Source organism: Bactrocera neohumeralis, chromosome 4 (genome assembly GCF_024586455.1).
Source record: "Bactrocera neohumeralis isolate Rockhampton chromosome 4, APGP_CSIRO_Bneo_wtdbg2-racon-allhic-juicebox.fasta_v2, whole genome shotgun sequence".
Lineage (NCBI taxonomy): Eukaryota > Metazoa > Arthropoda > Insecta > Diptera > Tephritidae > Bactrocera > Bactrocera neohumeralis.
Genome location: NC_065921.1, coordinates 38,815,372 through 38,829,347, shown reverse-complemented (window position 1 = coordinate 38,829,347; position 13,976 = coordinate 38,815,372). Strand labels below are relative to the sequence as shown.

Genomic DNA, 13,976 nt, shown 5'->3' with positions numbered 1-13,976 from the left:
TAAAGCTCGTTTATATCATCTCGGATACTAAATTTTAAGTCTCTGTCTTATTTATTTATTGAGTTCTCGCACTTTTTGTAGTTTTCAACATAGCCCTTATGTGCGGATAGGAGATGGTTATAATCTCATTTCATCAATTGGCTTTAACTCTTGGAAGTTCAAAGAGCGTAAAATGTTCGGTTGCACCCGAACTTAGCCCTTTCTTGCTTGTTTTTTGTTTGTTTTTGAAGAAAACTGCAACAGAGTCACTTGGAATATTTGGCGAGACATATGGTGGTCATGCTCGATCAGAAAATGTTGTCAACGGTTCAGAGAAAATGATTTTGATGTGAGAAATTAAGAACTTGGAAGACTACCAAAAGAGGTTGAAGACGTCGAACTGCAATAAATATTTGATGATGATGATACTTTGCGTCGAAAGGATCACAATAAACAATTTCAGACCGTTTGCAAGCTATGGGAAAGATCCGAAAGTGTGGAATATGTGTGCCCGATAAATTGAATGAAGGACAATTGGGAACCGCAAAACACTTTTTAGCTTCCACGACACTAAATAAAATTAGGTTTGCATTGAATTGTTCATGGCGATGAAAAATAGATTTGCTTTAAGAATCCTAAACCGAGAAAATCATGGGTTAATCCTGAACGTTGGTGGTTGATCAACTGCGAAAATAAATTGTTTCAGTAAGAAAGCAATTTTCTGTGTTTGGTGGGATCAGAAAGGCGTGGTATATCATGAGCTTCGTAATGAAAACTGTTGATACTAATCGCTATAGACAATAAATGATTATTTAAACCATGCATTGATCGAAAAACTACCAGAATGGTTCAGAAGATACGACAAAGGAATTTTGTTACACGACAATGCACTTGCACACAAAGCAAAATCGGTTCAGGATACAATCAAATAACTTGGCTAGGAATCGATATCCCACCCGCCGTATTCACCAGACTTAGCCCCTTCCGATTACCATTTGTTTTCATCCATGGAACACGCATTCACTGAGGAGCCCCTCGATTTCTACGCAGAAGTCGAAAATTGGCTTGCTTCAAAAGACGAACATTTCTATCCGCATGGTGTCCAGAAATTGCCAGAAAGTTGGTCAAAATGTGGAAAAAGCAATGATCAATAATTTGAATAATTTTTTTATTTTCCTATTCAAAGTTAGTATTTCACATCGGCACGGTTGACTTTAAAAATCATATCTAATACAATTCATTATAATTCACACTCCTTCAATTCTTAAAATTTCCGACAGTATTGCTAAGCCTAGCCTAGCCTAGCCTAGCAGCTCCTTCTCTGTTTTAAAATGCTGTCATTTCCTCTGTTATTTGGAGAAAGCTTGGCCTTACAAATATAATATTTAATATTTTTTGGCAACTGTGAACTCATCTTACTGCATCGGAATTAATTCAATTAGAAAGCAGACTGTCACTTGTAAGTTTTTAAAATGTGACGAATGGAAGACGGATATTTTAAGTTGTTGAATTTTATAACATGGTCAAATGTTTTCATCAAAAAGTTTAAGGTGAGTCAAATCCTCGTATGGTTCGGGAAACGCAATTGCATCTCCAAATATTGTGTATGGTATGGCAGCATCATGGGGTCTTATTTATTTGAAAATGAGGCTAACATTATAACACGTTGTTGACCAATTTGATTTGTCCAACAAGACAGTGCGCCGCATAATGGCTCACGTCTAAACATGGACACATTGCGTGCAAAGTTTGGCAACTCGAAGACAACATTCAGCACAGTACATGCACCGAAAATAGGCATATTCGGGTTGAGATATACAAACGGAGCAATTGTGGCCTTTAGATCGACATTTTTTTTTCAAATCATAAATGGCATAAAATTACCTGCATATCAAAAAACAGAACCCATTTTGACCAAATTTGAGTACTTTATTTCATTTTAACATCACGTCGTTCTTGTCGGTAAACCCAGTATTTATAGGTGATCCACTTCGGGCTCCCTACTTTTTTAAAGAAAAAACACAGAAACTTCAAATTGAATGAGGAATGTTTATTATCATTCGAAAGAACATTCTTTAGCACTTTTTGTTTGCAGATTATCTTTTTTAAATGCCAAATGATCCATCCGTTGAGTTTAACTTTCGATGACTCGATCGAGCATTTCCACTGGTAATCCATTGATTGAGTGATATGTGGGAAGTAGCGTCGGCTTATTGAAAGCAAATATCGCCGAGATCAAGCTTCAATTTCAGACATCACACAGTGGGTTATCATGACGCAATAACGGTCGCCAACGATAACGGTCTCACCGGCATCATTTCTGAAGAAATATGGTTCAATGATTCCACCCAACCATTGCTTTTTCTGGATGGCATGGCAGTTCTTAAATCTCTTCAGGTTGCTCTTCGCTCCGAATGCGGCAATTTTGCTGTTTACATACCCATTGAGCAGCGAAGCGTGCGAGAGAAATTATTTACAAATCGTGAATTTTCGTAATAAAGTTAAAGGATTTGTAAACGTTGTTCACGTGTAAGACTTTACGTAATGAAATGCCAAACAATACTCTACAAAATAACATGACATGAAAAAAAGGCTATTGAAAAAAGTACCTCTACTTGTATCACCCTTTATTATTTAGTATTTGAGAATATCAGATTGAACTAGTATCTTATTGTGTTGCAAATACACAAGAGAGAAGACAATTTTCCTAATCAAATATTTCATATATCACAAAACAATATTGATGATATATTTCAAATAATACCCAAAATTAATCAAAGTAGACGGACTTCCCGGAGGATGGGGTCATGTGTAGAAGTTCACGCAAGTGAGGAAAGTTCTCTGATCGCCATTCACTTGGGAGTGGCCAGAAACGATTCTTTTACATATGACTCAAGCAGCTCACGACTTCCGGTCTTTGACCAAGTATCCTCTGGGTAGCCTAAGAACATCCGTTCGAAGGTGAGCTAAAGTGAGAAGGCGAAACTTCCCCTGCATAGGGTTGTGCGCTGGGTTTGGGACCCGCCACGTAAAAAGCCTATCCCAATGAAAAGCGACAAACAGCCTCGGATGAGAAACCCCCCTTTTGATGACGACCATGGCAAACGAAATAAGGATAACGATATCAGGGCATGCACCTGGAATGTCCGGTCCCTTAATTGGGAAGGTGCCGCTGCCCAGCTGGTTGATGTCCTCGTGAAAATAAAGGCTGACATCACCGCCGTCCAAGAAATGCGATGGACGGGACAAGGACAGAGACGAGTAGGTCCTTGTGACATTTACTACAGTGGCCATATAAAGGAGCGCAAGTTTGGTGTGGGATTCGTGGTGGGAAAGAGACTCCGTCGCCGAGTACTAGCATTCACTCCGGTGAATGAACGTCTAGCCACAATCCGCATCAAAGCGAGGTTCTTCAACCATATCGCTGATCTGCGCCCACGCTCCGACGGATGAGAAGGACGATGTGACCAAAGATGCCTTTTATGAGTGCTTGGAACGCACTTATGAGAGATGCCCCCGCCACGATGTCAAAATCGTGATTGGCGACTTTAACGCCAGGGTGGGCAAAGAAGGTATCTTTGGCACTACGGTCGGTAAATTCAGCCTCCACGAGGAAACATCCCCAAATGGGTTGAGGCTGATCGACTTCGCCGGGGCCCGAAATATGGTTATCTGTAGTACTAGATTCCAGCACAAAAAAATTCATCAAGCTACCTGGCTGTCTCCGGATCGAAAAACTACCAACCAGATCGATCATGTTGTGATAGACGGAAGACACGTCTCCAGCGTTTTAGATGTGCTGGCGCTCCGAGGTCCTAACATCGACTCGGACCACTATCTTGTTGCAGCCAAGATTCGCACCCGCCTCTGTGCAGCAAAAAACGCACGCCAACAAACACAAGGAAGGTTCGACGTCGAAAAGCTGCAATCACAACAGACTGCCAAACGTTTTTCTACTCGGCTTGCACTCCTGCTCTCTGAGAGCACTCATCAACAACTCGGTATAAGGGAACTGTGGGACGGCATTTCAAACTCCTTACGTACAGCTGCATCCGAAACCCTTGGTTTTCGGAAAGTGCAAAAGAACAACTGGTACGACGAGGAGTGCCGCGCCGCAGCGGAGAGAAAACAGGCTGCCTACCTCGCAACGTTACGATCGACCACAACACGTGCGGGATGGGATAGATACCGAGAATTGAAGAGGGAAGCGAGACGCATCTGCAGACAGAAAAAGAAAGAGGCCGAAATGCGTGAGTATGAAGAGCTAGATAAGCTGGCCGACAGGGGTAATGCTCGAAAATTCTACGAAAAAATACGGCGGCTTACAGAAGGTTTCAAGACCGGAGCATACTCTTGTAGAACCCCCAAAGGTGATCTAGTGACCGATGCCCAGAGCATACTTAAATTATGGAGGGAACACTTCTCCAGCCTGCTGAATGGCAGAGAATGCACAACGCCAGGAGAAGGCGAACCCGATTCCCCAATCGATGACGATGGAGCAGACGTCCCATTGCCCGACCATGAAGAAGTTCGAATAGCAATTACCCGCCTGAAGAACAACAAAGCGGCGGGGGCCGATGGATTACCGGCCGAGCTATTCAAACACGGCGGCGAAGAACTGATAAGGAGCATGCATCAGCTTCTTTGTAAAATATGGTCGGACGAAAGCATGCCCAACGATTGGAATTTAAGTGTGCTATGCCCAATCCATAAAAAAGGAGACCCCACAATCTGCGCCAACTACCGTGGGATTAGCCTCCTCAACATCGCATATAAGGTTCTATCGAGCGTATTGTGTGAAAGATTAAAGCCCACCGTCAACAAACTGATTGGACCTTATCAGTGTGGCTTTAGACCTGGAAAATCAACAACCGACCAGATATTCACCATGCGCCAAATCTTGGAAAAGACCCGTGAAAGGAGAACCGACACACACCACCTCTTCGTCGATTTCAAAGCTGCTTTCGACAGCACGAAAAGGAGCTGCCTTTATGCCGCGATGTCTGAATTTGGTATCCCCGCAAAACTAATACGGCTGTGTAAACTGACGTTGAGCAACACGAAGAGCTCCGTCAGAATCGGGAAGGACCTCTCCGAGCCGTTCGATACCAAACGAGGTTTCAGACAAGGCGATTCCCTATCGTGTGACTTTTTCAACCTGCTTCTGGAGAAAATAGTTCGAGCTGCAGAACTTAGTAGAGAAGGTACCATCTTTTATAAGAGTGTACAGCTGCTGGCGTATGCTGATGATATTGATATCATCGGCCTTAACACCCGCGCCGTTAGTTCTGCTTTCTCCAGACTAGACAAGGAAGCAAAACAAATGGGTCTGGCAGTGAACGAGGGCAAGACGAAATATCTCCTGTCATCAAACAAACAGTCGTCGCACTCGCGACTTGGCGCTCACGTCACTGTTGACAGTCATAACTTTGAAGTTGTAGATAATTTCGTCTATTTAGGAACCAGCATTAACACCACTAATAATGTCAGCCTGGAAATCCAACGCAGGATTGCTCTTGCCAACAGGTGCTACTTCGGACTGAGTAGGCAATTGAAAAGTAAAGTCCTCTCTCGACGATCAAAAGCTAAACAACACCGTCCTGCTATATGGTGCAGAGGCTTAGACGATGTCAACAACTGATGAGTCGACGTTGCGAGTTTTCGAGAGAAAAGTTCTGCGAAAGATTTATGGTCCTTTGCGCGTTGGCCACGGCGAATATCGCATTCGATGGAACGATGAGCTGTACGAGATATACGACGACATTGACATAGTTCAGCGAATTAAAAGACAGCGGCTACGCTGGCTAGGTCATGTTGTCCGAATGGACGAAAACACTCCAGCTCTGAAAGTATTCGACGCAATACCCGCCGGGGGAAGCAGAGGAAGAGGAAGACCTCCACTCCGTTGGAAGGACCAAGTGGAGAAGGACCTGGCTACGCTTGGAATATCCAATTGGCGCCACGTAGCGAAAAGGAGAAACGACTGGCGCGCTGTTGTTAACTCGGCTATAATCGCGTAAGCGGTGTCTACGCCAATTAAGAAGAAGAAGAAGACGGACTTCCCACGGTTGCCATGGAAGGAAAAGCAGTTTGATATATATTCCAGTTTATACCTTACCTGTAAATTTCATAGAAATAAAACGAAACCTTGCGTATTCTAATAAAGGAGTTCTAAACACATTCTAACCAAAATATATCCAACAAGTTTCGCCAAAAATCAATTTATATGCACACTTAAGACGCATTCACTTTCAATTAAATCAAAAATTTACTTTTCAATTTATTATAAATTGCACATCGCCTTATAAAGCCGTTAGTTAAATAAAGCGATTTACCGTAAATGTACCGTGAAGTTAACTGTTTGTCTCATAATTATTCTAAAATAACGATTATCAGCAGGTCGTTATTTGAAATCCGCCAACTACAACAACAACTGACCAAACCACTGGCTAATATTCGTAAGGAAATATGTTAATATAGGAATATTATATACAGATATGAATCTAGTTTATATGCAAATTGCCGAAATTTGTTTCACTGACAAATAAACAACAAATGAAGTGCCAAAATCATTTACACTATAACCGCTTTTAGTTATGGTCTATCACTTTATGATTTATAATCCAAGTAATAAGAATACAAATAACAACAAAGTCAAAATGATTGCGAAGCTTAAACCCTAACTGGTAGTGCTTTATACAAAAGTTGTTGAGCACGCACACACGCAAACACATAAATCTTGCTGCCAATAATTTTCGAGAATTCTGATTAGCAAAGGTGTCGCTGTAATTTGTTGCTGGCGCTTCCACTGAAACCTTCTATTTTGATGCATTGCTGGAATTCAAATTTCACCAAAAATAAATTCGCATTCTGATAACATTAAATTCCACTTATGCTAATTTTATTTAATTTATAGCTACCCTGTAGCAAATTTTAAGCCTTATTTGAGTTTGCTCTCTTTCAAAAAATACACTTCTTCTTCTTCTTTATTGGCTTAGACACCGCTTACGCGGTTATAATCGAGTTTACAACAGTGCACCAGTCGTTTCTTCTTTTCGCGCAAATTCCAAATTGCAATTGCAGCCAGGTCCTTCTTTATCAGGTATTTCCAACGGAGTGCTTCCCCCGGCGGGTACTGCGTCGAATACTCTCAAACCTGGAGTATTTTCATCCAATCGGACGACATGACCTAGCCAGCGTAATTCGCTAAACTATGTCAATGTCGTCGTATATTTCGTATAGCTTATCGTTCCATCAAATGCAATATTCGCCGTGGCCAACGCACAAAAGTCCACAAATCTTTAGCAGAACTTTTCTTTCGAAAACTCGTAACGTCGACTTATTCGATGTTGCCATCGTCCATAACTCAGCACCATATAGCAGGACAGGAATAGAGAGTGGCTTATAGAGTTTAGTTTTTATTCGTCGAGAGAGGACTTTACTTCTCAATTGCCTACTCAGTTCGAAGTAACACCTGTAAGCAAAATTTATTCTGCGTTGGATTTCGAGGCTGACAATAATGTGCTGTCAATACTGGTTCCAATATAAACGAAGTCGAGGTTATGACGGTCAACAGTGACGTTATAGACAGAAAGCAACTTTGAAAGCGTTGATGTTGATGGTGGGCTTTAATCTTTCACACAATATTGGGTAGAGCATACTTTCATTCTAATCGTCGGACATGCTTTCATCCGACCATTTTCTACAACGAAGCTGATGCATGCTCCTTATCAGTTCTTCGCCGCCTGAACTTTTTCATGATTGGACAATGGAAATTCCGGTTCATCGTCATCGATTTGGGAATCGGGTTCAAGTGTTATGCTTTCACTGCCATTCAGAAGGCTGGAGAAGTATTCCCTCCATAGATAACCTCTGGGGGTGTTATAAGAGTATGCTCCGGTTTTAAAACCTTCTGTTTGTCGCCGCATCTTTTCATAGAATTTTCGTTAATTTCCCTTGTCAGCCTGCTTGTCAAGTTTTTCGTACTCATGCATTTCGGTCTCTTTCTTTCATTGTCTGCAAATGCGACCTCGTGTTGAGGTCGATTGTAACGTTGCGAGGTAGGGAGTATGTTTTCTTTCCACTGCGACACGGCTCTGCTCATCGGACCAGCTGTTCTTTTCCCTATTCCGAAAACCAATGGTTTCGGCTGCAGCTGTACGTAAAAAGCTTAAAATGCCGCCATACAGTTCCCTTATACCGAGTTGCTGACGACCGCTCTCAGAAAGAAGAGCAAGTCGAGTAGAAAATAGTTCGGCTGTCTGTTGTGATTCCAACTTCTCGACGTCGAAACGTCTTTGTGTTTGTCGACATGTGTCGTTTGGTGCATAAAGGCGGGTGCGTATCATAGCTGCACTAAGATAGTGGTCCGAGTCGATGTTATGACCTCGGAGCATCTAAAACACTGGAGTCGTGTCTTCCGTCTATCACAACATGATCGATCTGGTTGGTGGCTTTCGTGGCTTAAACAGCCAGGTAGCCTGATGAATTTTCCTATGCTGGAATGTAATACGATAACCATGTTTCGGGTCACGGCGAAGTCGATCAGCCTCAACCAATTTGGCGATATTACATGATGGGGACTGAATTTACCGACCGTTGCCAAAGATACCTTCTTTGCCCACCCAGGCGTTAAAATCGCCAAGCACGATTTTGACATCGCGGTGGAGGCAGTTCTCATTGACAATTTCCAAGCACTCATAGCAGGCATCTTTAGTCCTTTTCTTCTGTCGGGATGTGGACGCAAGTCAAGGATATGTTGAAGAACTCAGCTTTGATGCTGGTTGTGGCTAGACGTTTATCCACCAGGGTGAATGCCATGACTCGTCGACGGAATCTCTCTCCCAACATGAATCCTACACCGAATTTGCACTCCTTTATATGGCCACTAAAGTAAATGCCACAATGATTTGTCATGATGGTCATCAAAGCCTCGTCCGAGGCTGTTGTTTCTTATCATTGGAGTCGTTTTTGACGTGGCGGTCCCAAACCCAGCGCACAACCCTGGGGAGGGATGTTTCGCCTTTTCACTATAGCTTGCCTTCAAACGGACATTCTTTACTACCCAGAGAATGCTTGGTCTAAGACCGGAAGCGGTGACATGCTGAGCAATATGTAAAAAAAAATTTCTGGCTACTCCTAAGTGAATGGCACTCAGAGAACTTTTCTTTTCCTGACGGAAATATAATCTCTGTATCTCCTATTAGAGCATAACGCATCAATCAATTTCTGCTACAGATCTCGTGTTAGCATTACACCTCTAAATCCGTTGAGCAAGCTGTCGGAACAGTGAAATTTCCCGATACACAGCTACCCCTTTAAAGACTTTACAATCTTGATGTTTTCATCCATATTGGAATTAACTACTTCAATACCTACCGATTCAGGTGGATGTTGAATAGTGCCAGATCGAGCTGTTTTTGCTTTATCGTTAGAAGGATCATGGGTACTAAGGATTCAAATTCAGTTGGTTATTTGCAGCTATCCTTATATCTAAAGGTCCACCACTATTTGCAAAAAAAAACATTAAATTCTTAGTTTCCTCAAAATGAGAATGACTCATTATCAAAATTCACCACCTGAAATATTTCCTGCAAGGTATGCTGCGCGGTTCACATTCATAAACCGACATTTGCATATGTGTAAGCATGAAATTCTTGCAGTCAAAAACAAGTTCAATATTATTTATTATAAATATACGACTTTATTTAATACCACTAAAAACATTGTTTTTATTTTCGTCGACATTGAATAGTCGCTGAATTTTAAGATTATCTTTGTTTTGGCTTTTTAAGCATTTGTTATTACTGTTTTCGAGTTGTTTTTGCTATTTTGTCATCAGGAATCTTGAAGTGATCTGTGCGGCGGCGACGGCGGCTGCTGCTGTCGGATGATGGCATTGACGCACGTATAAAAGTCTGTCATTAGTGCATGGAGCTTGTCATTTAGCGTGTCGCGTTTTTAGGTGAACTGCTCTGCTTAATCTCAATTTCAATAATTTTTTGCTGGTAGTTGGTATCTGTTTGTTGTTGGTATTTGTCGAATTAAGTTCAATTAAAAACCGTATCGGCTGTTCTTCTTATCGTTTGTGTGAATTTCTAGTCAAAAAAAAAATCGAAATGAAATTATTATTGGTCGTCTGTTTGTGCTTTGCCTCGACGCTGGCAAAGGAAGAAGTGCAATTGATCTCCAATGAAGCCATGGTGGAATATGATGGAAAATTCCACTACCAGTAAGCATTATGTAGAATGTGAAAGTTGAATAATGAGCGTGGTGAATATGTTGTGTATGTTGTAAAGCGGAATCATAAATCAATCACACAGTGTTGCATAAAACTGACATATGGAAGAAATTGACATAAAGTTAAAAGCAATGAAGAACTATTGTATTTGGTACTGTGGGACCGTCTGAGTGTAGCGTGAGATTTCAATAATTACTTATGCTTTAAAATGAGCAGGGTTTTATAAGAAATGAAAAAAATAAAGCTTTTAAAAACATTAATTATTCATATTTCTACAAGCAAGCCATTATTCCAATAAGATATTGAGTCAGATGTGTATTTTCGTGTTATATTGTTATTAAAAATTAACTATTGAAATGAAGTTCAAAAAACTAGTTGATCTTCTTTCTAATTTATTCCAACATAAATAATTTTAAATTAATTAAAATGATGCTGCTGATCGAAGTGGTTTTGTACAGTCTTTTAAGTTTTGTAGTTACTAAATCCGGATATATGCCGTTTTCGATTCGTAAGTTCTCTGCCCACTTACTTTGGGCACCACTCTCTTGTCAAAATACAGATACCAATGCAATTATCGATAGTATAATCACTTTTTTCAAACGTATCAAATTTTGTTTTATCGATTTTGGACTCTCTAGTATGACTCAAGTGTTATATGTTATTGAGTTTAAACACATAAAACTTGAAATAAAATTTAACTGTTTAAAGACAATGTCATAAATCAAACTCATTTCATTTTTGAAAACAAGAATGAATGAATATTTTGGCTTAGAAATAATAATTTAGTTTCTAACTGAGTCTGTAACTATATTTTTGTAGTATTAAGGTTCCAGCTAGGTCTATAACTGTATTCTTGTGATTTTTTTTTTTTTCAGTTAAAGAAAAAATATTTCATCTGAAGCTAAGATATTTTCCTTCTTTGTGCCAATTCAAAGATAATCAAAACAACTGCACCGGTTGGCGGCCAAGAATAAACAAGTCAAACTTGTGATATAAATCGTATTTAAATGAAGGTGTTCGGCGTTGACCGGAACAAAGGGTAGTCAGAAGGGGCGATGTCTGAGTTTTGGTGAAACAAAACTTTCCAGGCGCTGTTTCCCAAATATTTTTTAAGGGGTCATAAAACCTGAGGCTGATCGCAAATTCGGGGGCGATTTCTTTTCTTTTAATGTGATGGTTTGTTGTCAGTTTCCTATTGAGGGTTTGATTTTGGGGTTAGGTTTACTGTAATGGATATCTTCTTTTTCACAAAATCAATTTTTCATAGCGTTCAACACTATTTTTGACATGTGAAATCGTCATTCAACGCTTCTTGACTTCAATTCATATGGCACCCAATTTCTTTGATTTTTAATCTATACAGCAGGTTTTACACGTTTTGAAATGGTTGCTTGTATGATTCGCAAATATTTTGTAAGCTTTTATTTTGTTTAGCAACAATCTGCATAGATTATTGTTTCCAGTTTCTCAATTTCCTACTTTTTTGGCCGCCCAGAACGTTTTTCATCTTCCAAGCTAAACTCACCACTTTCAAAACGTGCAAATCACTGTTGACACTTTCAAGTTGTCCACCATAAACTTCCATCAAACTACGAATTTTTAAGTTGTGGTTGAGGTTTTCTTCATATTAATAAAGTATTGCAAAAGGACCAAAAAATACCAAAATACCTTTTCAGGCTCAAGACTCGTCTTATATGAGTAAAAAAAGCTATTGTTTTCTGCTTGTTTATGAGATATACGGGAAAGTACTCACAAGGACATTGCTTGGGAACGCATGTTTCGAATATTGTAAACGCATACCGTAGGAATATAGTCATAGACCCAAGCTTTGACAACTTATTTTCCTCATTTTTCATTATTAGTGAATTCAAGTTAATAATACGATTATAAGACGAGACATCTAAGAACTATAATGTATTAATTTAATTCTCATTATGAACAATAAGGATTCTTCAGCATATTTATTAACTATTAGAATTTAGGACTTTTAAGAGTCTGCATAATTTCATAGCTTTCGCTTAGCTGTGTCCATAGTCACGTAGAGACTCAAGCACCATAAGTAGTATATTCCATTGCATCTTCCATATAATTCTCATTTTTAGCACTCATTTCTTGTTTTTCGTGTAATAAATAGTTCCACTTTTCTAGTAGATTATAGACGCAAACTTCGAGTCACGTAGAGCTATTATTTATTGCTGATGAAGAAAAGGCAATAATAAAAGGCAATATCTTAAAACAATGGTTTCAAAAATTGAATTCATTCTTAGAATATATTAACTGGACACTGAACTATAAAATATTCGCAAAGTTTCTATTTAATTTTTTTTTATGTATAAAAATACATTTAAATTATGAACACCAGGAGCTCAACGCAGCATTTCTCCCATAAACTACTTAAATACATATCTTCCCATCAAATCAAGCACAAGCTTCATAAAAAATTAGATCACATTCCACGTACGAACGAACATCGCGCATTTTTTATCTCTCCAGCTCAGAGTGTTGACAAATTGAAATGCGCACAAACGCCTCAGATAACCACTTGTTTTGGCCACTGTTAACAAGAACATTTCGCGCAACACACATCTCATAAATTGCATTTTTTTTTTGTTGAGTCCGTCTGTGATTTGTTTTTGGCCAGTTCAGTTCAACTCTATTAATAAATGTTAAGAAATTTTAATTCATCTTTTGTTTTGCTACTCTGTTTCCCACAGTTACGAGCTCGGCGATGGCTCGAAGGCCTCACAAGACGGCGTTTTGAAGAAGGTGGACGCAGAGCATGATGGCGAGTCGATCGAGGGCAAATTTGCTTTTGTCGCCGATGACGGCAAGGAGTACTTGGTGTCGTACATAGCTGATGAGAATGGCTACCAGCCGGTGGGCGCACACCTTCCAACACCACCACCAGTGCCCGAATCGGTGCTGAAGACTTTGAAGTACTTGGAAGAGCATCCCTATAACCCAGAAGCGGCGGCGAAAAAACACTAAACTAAGCAAGCTAGCAAGCTGATTACACGTGCGAGCGGAAACGAGCTGAAACTAGTTGAAATGAAGAGAACTGTGATCTTTGCGATGCAATGCGCTAAATAGAAGAAAAATATACTTTGGACTGATTTCTAAAAGCAATGTTAAAGGCAATTGTTTGTCTATTTCTATATGTTATGTGTAAAAATGTATAATAAAGTGCGCGATTACGAATTTCTGTAAGAAAATAATAATTTAAATATTTAAACTAAATGTGCGTGACTTATTTAACTCACAAATTAATGGACAACAACACTGGCGGTTGGGTGTACGCGAGCGGTGCGTTCAAAGTTTATTCACCCAAAACAAAATCAAAACATACCAAGCATAAGTATTGGTTCATACACACGCTCATGTCGCTTTGTCTATGTGTGTATAGATGTGCATTCATAGCATATTTCTGTATTTCATATAAACTTATTTGTCTTCAGCCTTTACCATGTGCGCGTTTCTACAGCAAAGCGCACACAATTTTGGACTTGATTTTGCTTTCTCAGTTTTATTTTGTTTTATTTTTTTATTGCCCGACATCGCCTTTATTTGCTTTCTTTAACCGTTAACGGCGGAACAATAAAACTACAATAAACTTGCAAATCTTTTGTCAAAAAGTCAGCAATTTATTTCCATAATCATAACGTGACTGGAATAAAGTATAATCAAAGCAAAGCGTTAGGCTTGAGAGCATTAAATGTACTTAGCCACGTTCGATGACAGCTTACATAATGCGCCAAAT

The 13,976-nt window shown here is 39.7% G+C and overlaps 1 protein-coding gene across 1 annotated transcript; it reads left to right on the top strand.

The window, feature by feature from the left end:
• Positions 1-10,097: 10,097 nt before the first annotated feature.
• On the top strand, positions 10,098-13,323 carry LOC126756443 (endocuticle structural glycoprotein SgAbd-3). Its single transcript, XM_050469512.1, has 2 exons — positions 10,098-10,210; positions 12,934-13,323. The coding sequence occupies exons 1-2, from the start codon at positions 10,098-10,100 to the stop codon at positions 13,205-13,207; spliced, it is 387 nt and encodes a 128-aa protein (XP_050325469.1). The 3' UTR covers positions 13,208-13,323.
• Positions 13,324-13,976: the final 653 nt, after the last annotated feature.